The 16783-nt window shown below is 34.5% G+C and overlaps 1 protein-coding gene and 1 pseudogene across 1 annotated transcript; one reads left to right on the top strand and one right to left on the bottom strand.

Annotated features, from left to right (window-relative positions):
* The first annotated feature begins 700 nt into the window (after positions 1 to 700).
* Positions 701 to 2504, top strand: LOC123655544 (J domain-containing protein). Its single transcript, XM_045591314.1, has 3 exons — positions 701 to 866; positions 1065 to 1166; positions 1278 to 2504. The coding sequence occupies exons 1-3, from the start codon at positions 780 to 782 to the stop codon at positions 1599 to 1601; spliced, it is 513 nt and encodes a 170-aa protein (XP_045447270.1). The 5' UTR covers positions 701 to 779; the 3' UTR covers positions 1602 to 2504.
* Positions 2505 to 5980: 3476 nt separating this feature from the next.
* LOC123655848 lies at positions 5981 to 7469 on the bottom strand (annotated as a pseudogene).
* Positions 7470 to 16783: the final 9314 nt, after the last annotated feature.

The raw sequence follows: 16783 nt of genomic DNA, 5'->3' as shown, positions 1-16783 counted from the left end.
TGCTGCCCGTCTTCGGCTAATGTATTTCAAAGCCAGCAGTTGGATAGTTATCCCACCATCGGTCGGCTTTATAAGTTCCAAGCTGATAGTGGAACTGTATTATCTCTTAGTCGCCTCTTACGACGTTACGACACCCAGGGAGTGGCTATATTCTTTACTGTAGTAACCACTTTTTAAATAATAATAACAAATAAATAAATATAATAATAATAATATTTATTTTTATTTATTACATCTATTTTATATTAAAAAAGATCAGTAATATACAAATATAAATCTGTATAAAAAATCTCACTAGATTATTGATTGCTTCACTGCGCAATGCGCAGTTAAAGTTTCATTCATATATGTTGGAAATTCTCTTCATAATCCTGGCAACAACAGTGTTTTGTAGTACATTGCAGTTTTTTCTTTTGAAAATGTCAACGTGAATGTGTTATACACGCATTGTATTAGATAATACCGTCAATGTCAACTTTTTCTTGTATTTCAACGTGTGTGAGTGAATATAAATAATAAAATCGTAAAAACTTGCAAACGTGTGAGTGGCATAAGAGAGAAAACCAATGTATGAGTTGTTGTAGATGCGCAACTCTTTGATGCGCAACTATAGACTTTGTGACAACGTCGTAGAGTTTACTGAACTATTATTCGTACTGTATATTGCTATCAAGTACAGCAAATCGTTACGTCTGTGGTAGTCGACTAGTCGGTAAGACGGTAACAAATTCTTCAAATCTTCAGTATACATCGGGGTTTTGTTAGGGAGGGTCGTGAAAATGACCGGAGTGGATGAAATATTAAATTATCAACGAAGTCCCGATGATGATTTCTACGGTTTGCTCGGATGTGATGAAAATTCAACTGTGAGTATTTCAACTTCAACTTTCTATTTCCCTAGTCCCATCTATGACCAGTTAGTATTGATTTCTTCGCCCCACTTGTTGACCTTCAATTAAGGCCGCAAACATTGACCTATATCCTAGTATTGTTTGCAAAAAATTATATTGCGATTTAACTTTACCTTCTAACATTTCATTCTTAAATTTATTACAATATTCCAGGTTGAACAAATAACTGCTGAATACAAAGTCTTGGCTTTGCAATATCACCCAGACAAAAATGATGGCGATAAAGACGCAGAAGCAAAGTTTCAGAAACTAAAGGTAAAAAAATTATCAAACCTATTAGTGTGCTTGGGAAAAACCCAAACCAAGTCTAATCAAATTAGAAACTATTAAGGAAATTTTTTGTATTATTGTGTAATTGTGTTCTAGGAAGCCAAGGAAACACTTTGTGATCCAGCTAAGCGAGCTCTGTATGACAAATGGAGACGAAGTGGTATATCAATGGGCTATAAACAGTGGCTCGGTATGAAGGAACATATTCAGCAGTCCATGCACTGGTCCAAACCGAATACAAAGGATCGCATGCTAGAAGATGAATCGGCACGCTCTTCTGGACCTTCAAGCTTGGGCCATAGTAATGCAGCGGCCCGACGAGCTTCTGAGGGTGGCGCTGCTCTGTGGGGACGCTGGGGTGGTGGCAATCAAGAGCCTCCATCTGAAGTCATTTCAAAATTCCGTAATTATGAGATTTAAATCTCTGGTTATGATTTTTTTTTAATTTGTTTATATTTTTGAAGCAAGAGGTCATTGTGTCCAAATCTCTTGATTTCTTTTGCAAAGTGAATAATTTGTTTTTAAAGTTACCATGTTTTCCTATAAATTCTTGCCTCATATTTAAAAATGTTTGTCTTAGAAATTAGTATAAAATTTAGCCTTTAAGGACACGATATTCATCAAGTCAGCTCATGGATAAAATTTGCTCGAATGTCACTCGGTGTCTATATGTTCAATGTTTAATGTTCAAAAGATTTAAGTGTTTCGCTATACATTGGTGTTAGATACCTCTCCCTAAGGAGGATTAGTTTTAAACACTAGTAGTCTGCCCCTAGCTTTAAGCTGTGCACATTCCTAAAACTTATGAGTCTGATTATAACATTTCTGCTGTAGTATGATATATAAGGTTTCTAAGAATCTCTTATATTTTGAAGAGTTATATTTTTGATCCTCTTTAGGACTATATTTATCTTACTGTAAGTATTACACTACCTACTGTATTAAAGGGAGGCGGATATTGTGGAAATGTTGTGACTTAGTACAGGGTATCGTTGACAGAAAGGACAGATTTTATTTCTATTTTTTTTTCTGTAACCTTAACAAATTTAAAATAGACATATTTTTATTAATTTTTATCTTCTACTTACATATTGTTCCAATAATAATTGTTAGGTATAAGTAGAGATAATATGTGTTAAATGTTTTTATCAGTATTTACTCTTTATTGAATGTTTCTTAAATATATTTAAATGTTTTATTCGTAGATAAGTAGATTTTAAAATCAAATGTTTTCAATCTAAATGAATCTCTAACAAAAATTGTATAAGTGATTATTTTTGATGTAAATTCTAAATGGAACAATAAATTATACCAAAAGAAAAAGTCGTTTGCATATATATATATTCTATACAAACTAATATATACCGAATATTTTTATAATGGCCTCGTCTAATATTTTCCTTTTGTCATTATAAAAATAATCATTAAATATAAGTCCATATGACATAAGTTATATATAACTTAATTACTTTCAAACATTAAATAAATAAAACACTTGAGACAAAAAAAATTGGGCATAAAACTCCAGGTAAAATTTGACAATTATATCCTATATATTAAATTAAAAATATAGTGATGACCTTACTAATACTAAACTAAATAACTATTAAATCTATAAAGCTAATAAAGCAATTTTTATATAATAAACAAAGTTAAACATATTTGTTTTTAACTACTATTATAACAGTTGTTCATAGTGACATTGTGCAAGAAATTAAGGTACCCAATTTAGTTCTATTAAATTAATTTTACTTAATATTTGCAAGGTAATTGAAACAATTGCATGGGTATTAATATTCAGTCATTAAAATGAATTTACATTATTGTGTTTGATCGCAAACAAAAATGCCTAACTTCAATTACATCGACAAGTAATATATAAAGGAGGTAGTAAAAAATACGCATTATTATGGATAATTATATCCCTTTGAGTTAACTCAAAATGAACTTGCCAAATCTCGATCAAAAATGGGATCACACAAATCGTGTGACGCGACAAACACCAGCTTTCGAATAACAGAGAATTATTAAAATTGGTACAATCAGTAAAAAGTTAAGAAGTAACAAATATGAAATAATTGTGATTGCAGACAAACGAAAAAAAACCGACTTCAATTACATCGACAAGTAATACAACGTAGATCGACGAAAAAATTGTCAAGTAACTACGCGTTATCAACGATTACTCAAAAAGTAGTTATCAGATCTCGATAAAATTTAAATGTGACCACATGATAAACATCAGCTTTCGATACAATTAAAAATTATCAAAATCGGTACACCCAGTAAAAAGTTATGCCGATTTTCGAGAGTTTCCCTCGATTTCTCTAGGATCCCATCATCAAATCTTGGTTTCCTTATCATGGTACTAAACTAGTGATATCTCCTTTCCAACAAGAAAAGAATTATCAAAATCGGTACATCCAGTAAAAAGTTATGTGGTATAATACAACGTAGGTCGACGAAAAAAGCGTTAAGTAAAAACGCATTATTAGATATAACTCGAAAAGTAGTTGTTAGATCTCAAATAAATTTAAATGGGACCGATTGGCACACACTACCATTCGATTTAAAAATTTTTTATCGAAATCGGTCCACCCGGTCAAAAGTTCTGATGTAACATACATAAAAAAATACAGTTGAATTGAGAACTTCCTCCTTTTTTGGAAGTCGGTTAAAAAAGAGTTGAATTTAGTGTTTCTTAATTATTATTATTTTTGAACTTATATAAAAACTGCTGGTGTTTATTATTATTTACACTACTAGTTTATATTACCTACATATTTGAAGTTTAATTTTGTACGTATTTGGACATTGTACATTTAATAATTGTGTTTGCTCTCAAACGAAAAAAACCCGACTTCAGTTACATCGACGAGTAATACAAAGTAGATCGACGAAAAAATAGTCAAGTAACTACGCGTTATCAAAGATTACTCACAAAGTAGTTATCAGATCTCAATAAAATTTATATGTGACCACATGACAAACATCAGCTTTCGATTAAATTAAAAATTATTAAGATCGGTACACGCAGTAAAAAGTTATTGCGGATTTTCAAGAGTTTCCCTCAACTTCTCTGGGATCCTATCATCAGATCCTGGTTTCCTTATCATGATACCAAACTAGGGATATCTCCTTTCCAACAAAAAAAATAATTATCAAAATCGGTACACCCAGTAAAAAGTTATTGCGGATTTTTAAGAGTTTCCCTCGATTTCTCTGGGATCCCATCATCAGATCCTAGTTTCCTTATCATGGTACTAAACTAGGGATATCTCCTTTTCAACAAAAAAAGAATTATCAAAATCGGTACATCCAGTAGAAAGTTATGCGGTATAATACAACGTAGGTCGACGAAAAAAACGTCAAGTAAAAACGCATTATCAGATATAACTCGCAAAGTCATTGTTAGATCTCAAAGAAATTTAAATGGGACCAATTGACACACACCACCTTTCGATTAAAAAATTTTTTGTCGAAATCGGTCCACACGGTCAATAGTTACAAAATTTTTCAGGAAACCAAGATTTGATAATGGGATCCCAGAGAAATCGAGGGAAACTCTTGAAAATCCGCAATAACTTTACTGGGTGTACCGATTTTAATAATTTTTAATTTAATCGAAAGCTGATGTTTGTCTTGTGGTCACATATAAATTTTATTGAGATCTGATAACTACTTTTTGAGTAATCTTTGATAACGCGTAGTTACTTGACTAATTTTTCATCGATCTACGTTGTATTACTCGTCGATGTAATTGAAGTCGGTTTTTTTTCGTTTGTGAGCAAACACAATTATTTTTTTCGTTTGCAAGCAAACACGATTATTTTATAAAAATTTGACGTTAAGAGTAAGTATCCTGCGTATGACATGATGTATGAAATGTTAAGCATTTGGCGTTCGATTTTAGGCTTTAGACGACGTTAGGCATATCAGAAGTAAAGACATTTAAACGTTTGGCATTTAGCGTTGGCCAGAAGACATTAAATGTAAGGCGTTCAGCCTAATTAGTTACTTGTGGTTCTTAGTGTCTTTTGTCTTTATCCCTTTGGACCGAAAACTTATTTTATATGGAAAGAAGGCCATTGCCCAACTGTAGGTCGTTTACAGGTTGTTTCAGTTCAATGTCCATATTCATTCATTCATTTCTTCGCAAAAAAAGAAGTTCTGACGAGAATTATAGGAAATATAGTTTGTCTTAAAACGGGAAACTCCATTGCATTGAAATTGTTTTGATCCCCGTTTCTTACGATTTAAAAGTACCTAGTAAAATAATAATTTATAGGTTACTAATAATCCTTTGATTATAGTACCGTTTGCGAGGTTAAAAACGAATCTAAAGTAGTCACTACATTTGTCTCCTAACCATCACACCTAGCTAAGCCTGTGGACATATACGTGTAACATTTTTCACTGTACATGTTTTGTAAATATCCAGTGTGACATATTTGCTTGAGAAACAATTTCAGTGTGGCACTCGATTGTTTAATAATTCCAAAGAAGTAAAACAGCGCGTGCTTCAAATTAATGCAGTTTAAGAAAGCGACATATTTAAAACACCAAGATCATTTTGCCCTTTTAACGAACCTACATACATAATTATGTATACGTGTAAAATAATAAATCTCATGTTTACATCATAATTACGACAAAAAGTTTTTACCAAAAAAAAAAATGAGTGGAAGTCTAGTCGAGCGTAAAAATTATTTTAGTTATTTATATCAAATTCAGATAATTTTTGATAGTTAAATTATCTCTCTCTCTTTCGTTACACTTTTGTCAGAGCGGTCGTGTCATCACTTCCAAGTCACACGCTTGACGATCCGTCTCCATTCTTCCCTGACTGCTGCTTTTCGGGAGCACACATGCAATGGAACGTCCACTGCAGCCTTTAATTGGTCCGTCCATCTCATAAGGCGATCTGCCGCGAGGTCTAGTTCCTTCTACCTTTCCTTGGACGAATAGACGTTCGATGGAGACATTGTCACGTCTAATCACGTGACCAAAAAAAGTGAGAATTCGAGCCTGTGCGATGAAAGACAGGCGCTGCTTGATGCCGAGTTCTTCCAGAATGGACTTGTTGACACTCTCAACATTTTTCTCCAGCATCAAATCTCGAGAACGTCTGTTTTCTTCTTCTCACTTTCTCGCAGAGTCCAGGTCTTCGAAGCGTAGAGGAATATGGAGAATACTAGCGCTCTAACTAGCCGAGTCTTAGTGGTTTTGGTGATGTTACCATTCCTCCATATTTTTTGCAGCTTATCCATAGGTGATCTGGATATCGCCATACGTCGTTTGATTTCGTCTATACAGCCTCCATTGTTCGAGATCAACGCTCCTAAATAGACATAAGATTGCACCACCTTCACAGACCGAGTCAAACGCCTTCGAGAAGTCCACAAAACAGATATATACTGCTTTGTTGAGCTCACGAGATTTCTCAATAATTTGGCGCACAATAAGTATTTGCTCCCTGGTACCCTTGCACTTGACGAAGCCTGCTTGCTCAGGTGCAATCTCTTTTGATGAGTAGGACTTGAGACGCTCATTAATAATGTGCAGGAGAATTTTGCTCGCATACGGTATGCGTGCAATGAGGCAATAGTATTGCAAATTTTTGTAGAGCCTTTTTTGTGTAGTGGTATGAAAACACTGTGGGCCCATTCTTGTGGCCATGTACATGTTTGCCACACCTTGTTACACAGTCAATCTGGACACCATACTCTCCCGAGCCTTTGATCATTTCTATGGGAAAGGAATCCTTTCCCGTGGCTTTTCCATTCTTCAGATGTTTAATTGCCGCTCTTATTTCATCCTTCAAGATGTTTGGCTCTTTTTCTTCATCCAATGGCTCTGTTGAATAAAAACACTGGATTGCGGATCTTCAAACAGCGACTGACAGTATTTCCTCCAGGTTTTCGATATTTCTTCTAGCTCTGTCCCTGTTTCACCTTTAGAATGATGAATGATGTTAAAGTTTTCTGGTGAAGCCTTTAGCTTGATACTTATCAGTCTATCACTGACAGGCTCATACCTCAACACCCAATTCATGGTACTTTCTGGAATAATAAGACCAACTCCATTTCTACTACTGTCTGCATTTCCAGAGAAGTATACGATATTCGTCCCCGCGTGAAAATGACTATAATCTTTCCAATGCGTCTCTTTAATACCACAGATATTTATGTTGTGTCTGGATAGTTCCTCTTCCAGAATCTTGAGCTTCCGTGGTTTAAGGGGACCACGCACATTATATATACCACCAATCTTCTGGATTTGACACATTTTTATGGGTATTCCAGTAGCAAGATTTCCGTAGGGTGCCTGGTTTCCTACGTTCGCATGGCCGGTAGCAGATTTCACACCATCTGTCTCAAACACAGTATGGCGCCGACTGAGCGTTATTGTTACTGTTCATGATGACTTTCATGGGAAAATGGTGCAGTGGTTTCCCCTTGCCTTCTGCACCAGACATTTTAGAGATCAATTAAAACCCCAAGGCAGCTGAAACCTCTTCCGAGCGGAGTTCCGATCGAGCGTATATGGTTATACCGCCATTGCTCGGTCGCTAGAGCATCGTTAGTTCTCTAACAGGGGGCACCTCGAAACTGAGTACCGTCGTACCGGCTGTTCTTACGAACCACCGACGCGTGCAGGTGTGGTTGACAGTTTGGTCTGTTTAGATGTTGTTCACCGTTCTTCCCTTACTTAATTGAATTAAAGTATCTAGTGAAGAGAAATTTGGGAGTGAAGCTAGATAATCTTTATATTAAGTTGGAACATTTGAAAAATTGTTGAAATTGCTGAATCTGTAATGAGATTTAGTTGGGTATACGATTTTGAAATATTATGTTAATTTCAAAATTTAAACCTAATTTATTGATCAGCTTAACTGTAAACATGTCACGAGACATGAGTGTGCCGTTATTTTGAAAAACATAAGTCCCCTATAGGTACATTAAGTAAAAAAGCGTTGCGGATTGAGCTTTAATTTTTAATTAGAAACGTGTCATAATGTTTCTAGGAAGATATAGGTAATTTAAAAGTAAACATATTACGTTCCTGAATAAAAAATGAATTTACTTGTAATTATTTTTTGTTATCAACCTTTCATCAGAAAATTCAGTTTGAGTGCAACTGCACTTATGAAAATATAACTTTAAAAAAAATTACATCCTTATTTTACTTAACTAAATATTTATTAGAATATGATGGTCATAAAAATTAAATAACTATACTTCATTTATCTCCGTGGCGATTATATGAACAAAGTAATGAGCCATTTTGTTGGTCGCCAACGATAGCTGATCATTCTTGTCAATGGATGTTTACACTTGAGCTCCGGTTGCATCGTTAAACCTGATGGACTCCGCAAGTCGCAACAGCAGTTTATTGTCAGTTCTCGGACAAGAAAGTGTGGTAACTGTATTTATAAAATCAGCTTGCATCTTAAATTAATCAAGATCAAATTATTATGATTAGCTTTAAAAATATATTTTTTTAGTAAAATTTTAGTTCTCTTTCAAACGTGTTCCAATTTCAAAGGATTCGGTTGCGCAATTATGTGATTTTCAGGTAAAGTTCTCATAACTTTTTTCGTTTAAGTATATTAAATTAATCACAATTCAAAAAATTGTGTGTTTGCTTACGTACGTACGTAAGAAGTTATACTTAATTGGCTACCTAACTTCACGTTGCTGACTTCTTCTTCGTTGACTAGCTAACTTTTAACAGGGTGTCGGTTTTTTGGGACGGTTTGCGAGCGCATCGTAAAAATTTATTCTGATCATTTAAGAAGTATAACTTCAAAAAAAAACTTGATATATTATTTTCATTTGACTTATAACTCACGATCAGAATACAAAAGAAAAATTGTCCATTAATAGGAAATATTTTCAGTTGTCATACAGGTTTTGTTTAGATTTTTCTGATTCGCTTAGTATTAATTACACGAAGAACGGTCGTGTTCTGAAATATGATAAAAACCCGTGCGTAAATTAAACCAAGACGTTGCCAGAAAATAAAAGGTTACGAGTTTCAATTCCAAAAGAAAATTTTAATTTTCGGTTGAGTTTCAAAATTTTTATTGTTACATTGACAAATGTATCAAAATATAACTTTTTTAAATAAGTCGTTGTTTAATGTCACCTTAAATCGACGTAAATCCTGACAAGTGGTTCTGATACGGATTATGGTTATGTATTGAAACGCACATAGGCAGTATAGTATTCGTTCTTTTTATAAGCTATAAAATTTATATCAAATCAAAATTAGTTACATAGGTATATGTAAATTATATCTATATATTTTAATAATCTTCTTTTCGCTTTATTAAAATTTTAAATTATTTTTCTTTTTAAGCGACTTCCAAAAAAAGAGGAGCTTCTCAATTCGATTGTATTTTTTTTCTTTTGGTAAATAACTGTTGCTAACAATTATAATCAATTTCAAGTCTTCAATGGAATGGAACAATGAAAGAACAAGGTACGAAGACGTTTTCCATGAAGTCGAAACCTCTTACCGCAATACGAGAACCAGTGCATGATTGACCTTAGAACAAAGAGTCATTACTCTTTGACAGTGAAATGCAACACCAAAGGTTATCCTGTTATTCGAGAAATGGAATGAAATTCGCAGAAACATCGATAACCTTACCATCAAGAATGTCAAAATCATATTTAACTAATTTTTTTAAATACTTTTCTGTACTTAATTTCCAATGGAAACTTCAATGAATAAGCGCGTCAGGATGAATATAATCTTATGTTGAGGATCCGGAAACACACACGGTATAAACATTCAATGTCACGGCAAATAGGTATCTATCTACCTGGCTAGAAAAACATTGATTACCGCAATTTTATTAATTTATTTCTTTTAATAATTTATTTTGAATAAGATTTAGGATGTGTAGGATTTTTTGTGTTAATTTCTTGATTTAGAATTCGTTAATAATATTTTAAAAAAGAAGAAGTAGCCGATCTTATAATATTTTTAACCGACTTAAAAAAGGCGGTTCTCAACTCACTGTGATTTTTATGTATGTTACCTAAGAACTTTTTACTGGGTGGACTGAATGCAATGATTCTTTTTTTAATCGAAAGGTGGTACGTGTCATGTGGATCCATTTCAATTTAATCGTAATATGATAAGTTCTTTTCGAGTTATCTAATAATACGTATATACTTAACTATTTTTTCGTCGACCAAACGTCACATAGGTATATCTCCAGGAAGTTAAGATATGTGGATGTTTCAAAGCAAACACAGTAGTGTGCAATGCTAAAGTCATTCCATGCATGTACTTACTTTGTTTGTTCTGAAATACTCTACCTACCGTCGAGGACCACGCTGATAACCAGATAACCACGGAGTAAGTAAGAATGTCAAGAAGCTTTAGGGTAATGTATAAACAACAGGAATGTTATGTACAGTATACAAATAATTCTATATGTAACGTTTTTGTTGTCTTAAATTGCTCTCCGCTCAACAGGGAACAATTGGAAGATTATGCTTTTTTTATTTAATTAGATTTATTGCGATCACCAATGATTTTTACGTGTTACATATTTAGAAATTTTCAATCCATTGCCATTTACGTGTTACGCTAAATCACTTAGGTATACGGTAAGTACCTATGCTTAACATTTTTGATATGATATTCAAAAATCTTTAGAATTCCTAATGTGTGGGTAACACAAAAATAAAAATCGTAGATATCACCTATGCTTATCGCATAGAAAATATTATTATTGCATGGAAAATATATAAAACTAACGATAAGACTTAGGTGTCTATAGTAATATTATAAAGCTAAAGATTTTGTTTGTTTCTTTGTTTAAGCACGGTAATCTCAGGAACTACTGGTTCGAATGAAAAAAAATATTTATGTGTTGGATAACCCATTTGCCGACGAAGGCCAAAGAATATATATTATATTAAAACTTTGTTTCCTCAAATTAACGCGAGTGAAACCGCGGAGAAAACTAGTATTTACATAAAACAAACTGTAGTTACATATTTGAGGTTACAGAATTGGAATCAAAACTACATTATCAATAAAACTAGATGGCTACTAGTCAGTCTTTTTTAAGAAACGAGTACTGAATAGGTATGTATGTCTCTCGCACATTTCCTCGTCCAGCAGTGGACTTCAATAGGCTGAGATGATGACGCTGTGTGGCTACGGCAGTAAGAATATGGCCTCCCCCTCTCTTCCCGTGGGTGTCGTAAGAGGCGACTAAGGGACAACACAGTTCCACTACTACCTTGGAACTTAAAAAGCCGACAAAGGGCGGGATAACCATCCAACTGCTGGCTTTGAAATATACAGGCTAAAGACGGGCAGCAGCGTCTTCGGTGCGACAAAGCCAGCTATCTGCGATCACCAGCCCAGCGTGGTGACTATGGGCAAAACACATGAGTTCACTCCATTTTTGGCGTGAAGTTGTGGAGGCCTATGTCCAGCAGTGGAATGTGGTAGGCTGAAATGATGATGATGATGTTTTCAGTAATTACTATAATTATATTAATGGATATTTTTAATTGCACGTCATAAAACTCATCATCAGTACATCAAATATGTTATTTCACAGCAAGTAAACTAATTATCAAAACTAACATTACAAATATTACGAAAAATAACACTAATAGTTGCTTGTATTTTTTTCTCAGATCCTAGACAAAAAAAAACTAATTTCATATCAAACTGATAGCATAGCAAATCAACTACTTATGCAGCATATATCCTATTAGCATATTGAAATTTGCTGGCCAAAAACATAATTCGAACTTCAAATGACAAACTCAGCAAATTTATACGTTTTTGTATAGTATTATTTCTAATAGATGTTACCTACCAAGTTATTTATAGCATTTTATAAATAATGCTTAGGGCGGAATACATAATTATACATCGAACTTCCTTATCACATTGCCTCGACATTGTAAATATCGCCATGTGGATTTCAAGCAATCTGATAAATACCTAATTCTTCTTCTTCTTAGTCGTTCACTCTTGACAGAGTGGTCGTGATTGATGACGATTCAATGGCTAAAGCAGCCCCCGCTATACGCCTCCACTTGATGCAGTTTTCAGCGTCTCGAGAACTCTGGACTATGGAGGTCTGTGTCGCAGCTTTGATGAGGTATGTCCAACGCGTAGGTGATCGACCGCGTGACCGCTTGCCCTCTACCTGCCCTAGGACAACGAGTCAGTCCATGGATTGTTCGTTTCGTACAACGATTCCGAAATATTTCAGGATTCCAGTTTGCACAGTCGACGACAAATACCTAATGCACAGATATAATCGCAAGGTAATTGTTATTGTGTAATCATATACCTAATAATATAATTTTTTTTTTTTTATCGCAGGGGCACCCATTTACGGGTGATATCCAGGACGCCCGGGTAGGCAATCCTAGACCGTATGTCGGCTTCAGCACTTGAGGGTGCAGTACCGACCAAACCCCTGCGGGAGCCTTCAGCCGCTTTAATTGGAGGGTCCCGGATCTGCAGGCAACAGGATCCCTCCAGCGACCGCTGGCCTCGGCGAAAAGGCCAGACTTCTCCTCCATGGGGACTATCCGGCTCACCTCTGAATAATCCCGACGACGCCATGTCTAGCAGGACCGGGTTCCCACCCCGGCCCGACAAGAGCACAGGGCGTTACTGGAGGCGCATTAAGTAGCGCCTCCTACGCACCCCCGTTCGTCGCCTGCGGAAGGAGGCCTCGTCGGTGGCCTCCTCTCTCATCAGCTCGTCGTTCTCCTTCTGGGACATTACTATCTCGCAGAAGGAGACCATCGCCGTCCAGGACTTGTCGTCGCCGAGCATCGCGGTGATGATGCTAGGCAGTGACAAGTCCCCTCCGAGAACTGTCGTCAGATCGCGACGCAGTGACGCCCATCTCGGGCACACCTCGAGGGTGTGCTGGGCAGAGTCCACCACCGCGCCACAATCGTGACATCCAGTCGTCGGCTCCTTTTGGACCGTCCGACAGATAATAAGATCACATATACTACTTACGGCTTACACTAGGTTAGATTTTTTTTTTCTTAGTTGGCGATATATTTTTAAACTGCGCTGTTTGAATAGTTGGCCAAGATTGGACCACTTTCGATGATTACAAATTAATTTATTTTTATTTTTGTTTGTCTTGCCCATACTAATAAACGCCTGGATGAATAACAAACGTATCTTCATTTGGTTCTTCAAGAGCTACATTTGCAAATAAAAAGGAAGCGAGGACAGCAATACCTGCTCTTCGAGTTCAATAATATTACAGAAAAGTAGAAGTTTCCCACTATTCGAATGCTATTTTATAATTGTTGATACTAATGTGTAGTAATTAATTAATTAATATTTAGACTATTCTTTCAAGTAAAATGCTGTTCCACTCAAATTGCAGTATGTGATAAAGAAGTAGAACCCTTAATGTAGGGTATAACCCTTATGAGGATTAGTATTTTTTTTTTATTTGTTCAAAATACAAAAAACACGTAGTTAAAACTTATACATAAGCCTGCCACGAAAACTCACAAGAGCTTATCCGGACAAGCCGCCGCGTCGCATATCATATTATCATATGATATCTTTATCGTACCGTACCATGTTATAGCCATTAAATTTAAACTAAGGTAATTATCAAAATTTTGTAACTATTAAACGCTTAAATATTTTAGTAAATGTTCTTTTAGTGATCTTCTATATTTTCGTTTGTCCAGGTATAACTCTTGTAGGTCTTCGGGAAGTTCATTAACAAATGCAGGTATAATAGTGTTTAGCATTCTAGCTCCGTAAAAATTCCTAGCATACGGCACAAAAATTTTTTTGAGTTTTGAATATTTCTTAGGGTATTTGGTTCACATTTATTGATTAATAAAGAAGGATCATTAACTTCATTTAGGATATTGAATGTCACCAAAGTAAATACATCAATGACATTACAATATTTAAAAATATCACTTTCATTCAAGATACGTTTATTTTTAAAATTTGGGATAATGGTTTTTAATAAACGTAACTGTAAAGCATAAATATTATTTAAATGTGTTTTATAGGTCCTACCGTAGCTACTCAGTCCATAACTGATAACAGATTGAGCCAGGGCTAGATACAGTATTCTACAAATTTTATATGGGAGCTTATGTTTCAATATAAACAATCTACTAAGTAGAGATCTTAATTTAGAGCAGACGAGGTCTATGTGAGGCTTCCAGCTAAATCTGTTATCAATAACGATGCCGAGATAAGTGTGTTGATTTACTTTTCTAACAGTGGACATTGACAATTCAAACTAATACGACTACTATGGAAACATTCATGAGTGTGGGCCATGATAGCAGGGGAGATGATAGGTACGTTAGGGGAAGAATGTAAATGTATAAATTTAGTTTCTTGAGCGTTAATCACCAACCCAACATCATGGGCCCATTTAGTATTTTAAGTGTATTGTCACTAACACACAATTTAATTTAATTTTGAATATGGATTTATTTCTGAAACAAATGATTATTACTTTATAAAAAAAGATAAGACTATTGTTTACTGCGCGATCGTGATTATTAGATGCGCATTCAAAAAAAAGACAAAAGCTAAGTAGGTATATTGAAATAAACAGCGATTACCTACGAACAGAACTTGTTGCTAAAATAATATTATTTTGCTCTAATTTTGCTGTGCAATCAGTATTTTTAATTCGAATTGGGATTTGTTCTTAGTACAAAATGAAATTTCTTTATTTGCAATTAACATAGATAAAGTAAAAAAAAATAGATAACGCACCTAGAACAGAAAACTGAAGCCACTTTTTTAAAGATCTGTGAGTGAGTGAAGTGTTGACGTTTTTACACAATTTAATATAGGTAAAATGGGTATGTGGAAATAAAAACTTGTTTATAGTTTTAAATATATTTACTCCTTTTTTCGATTCAAATTGTTACATAAATCTATTGTAGCCGTGTTTTGATTTATTTAATTATATAAATCTGTGTCAATGAAAACTTGCGTTTTTAAGTAATTGATGATTCCTCTGAGGGGCAAGTTCCTGCTTTAAAGACGTCTAACTCTTTGCTGTAATAAATTGATTTTATTTTTAATTTTTTTTTTAAATTAAGTTCCTGTTTTTTTAACTTTTCTATTAATTTATGTTTTCTAGGTGTATCAAAGATTGAATCTTAGTTAACGACTGATTTAGACTCATCCGGTAGGTCCTAGAACAAAAAATATAACATTAAAATACGTAGTAGTAAGTAGCAGTATGTACTTGATGGTACTCTACGAAGTCCACGTTTTGTACTGAACATATCAGCTTTATCAAAATGGTTTGAACAAACCCACTAGATGAGGATGGCTGTCATTGTAGTTCATTTCGGCTCAGTTGTAAAGCAGCTACCCATTCATCTCCTATTAAAATATTCGTTGGAAACCTAAAACCATGATATTTAGTAGTAAAATATGAGTAGTTAATTCACAAATTTAAACAGAAACAAACGAGTTAAAAATTCATATTTAACTTGACTTCAATTTAGGAAAAACATAAAAATCACACGATAAAAAAAACAATAATGTTGTCCACTTTCTACTTAATTATTTTTCTATGATTGCCTACAATTTACTTACCCACATTTTGGGCTAATGGAAATAAAAATTACTGGTAACACTCCCTCGGTACGTCATTTCGGGACATCGAAATTATAAGTTCCGAATAACCTCAATATTATTTTGGAAAAACAAGAAATATAAAGTTTTGTATCTACTTACGTGTGAAACGATATTTCTTCAGACTTTTTATTCACTTTGGTATTGTTTTTGCACCATTTAATTACATAAGAACGGCATTTTGAAGGCAAAGTTACTGTACGAGGCCCCGTGAGATAGTAACGAAAATGAGCGTAGTTTGATGCATATGTGTGCGTGAGCACGTGTGTTTACTTGAAGGAGCCGAGTTTTGTGGCTTCAGTAACAACAAAGGCCGCGCATTATCTACTTTTTTTAACCGACTTCCAAAAAAGGAGGAGGTTCTCAATTCGACTGTATTTTTTTTTAATGTATGTTACATCAGAACTTTTGACTGGGTGGAGCGATTTCGACAAATTTTCTTTTAATCGAAAGGTGGTGTGTGCCAATTGGTCCCATTTAAATTTATTTGAGATCTAACAACTACTTTTCGAGCTATATCTAATAATGCGTTTTTACTTGACGCTTTTTTCGTCGACCTACGTTGTATTATACCACATAACTTTCTACTGGTTGTACCGATTTTGATAATTCTTTTTTTTTTTTGGAAAGGAGATATCCCATGTTTGGTACCATGATAAGAAAACTAGGATCTGATGATGGGATCCTGGAGAAATCGAGGGAAACTCTCGAAAATTCGCAATAACTTTTTACTGGGTGTACCGATTTTGGTAATTTTTTTGTAATCGAAAGCTGATGTTTATCATGTGGTCACATATAAATTTTATCGAAATCTGATAACTACTTTTTGAGTAATCTGTGATAACGCGTAGTTACTTGACTATTTTTTCGTCGATCTACGTTGTATTACTCGTCGATGTAATTGAAGTCGGTTTTTTTTTCGTTTGCAAGCAAACACA

This window comes from Melitaea cinxia, chromosome 8 (genome assembly GCF_905220565.1).
Source record: "Melitaea cinxia chromosome 8, ilMelCinx1.1, whole genome shotgun sequence".
In the NCBI taxonomy this organism is placed as follows: Eukaryota; Metazoa; Arthropoda; class Insecta; order Lepidoptera; family Nymphalidae; genus Melitaea; species Melitaea cinxia.
The sequence above is the reverse complement of the archived record's forward strand: the minus strand, read 5'-3'. Positions and strand labels throughout refer to the sequence as shown.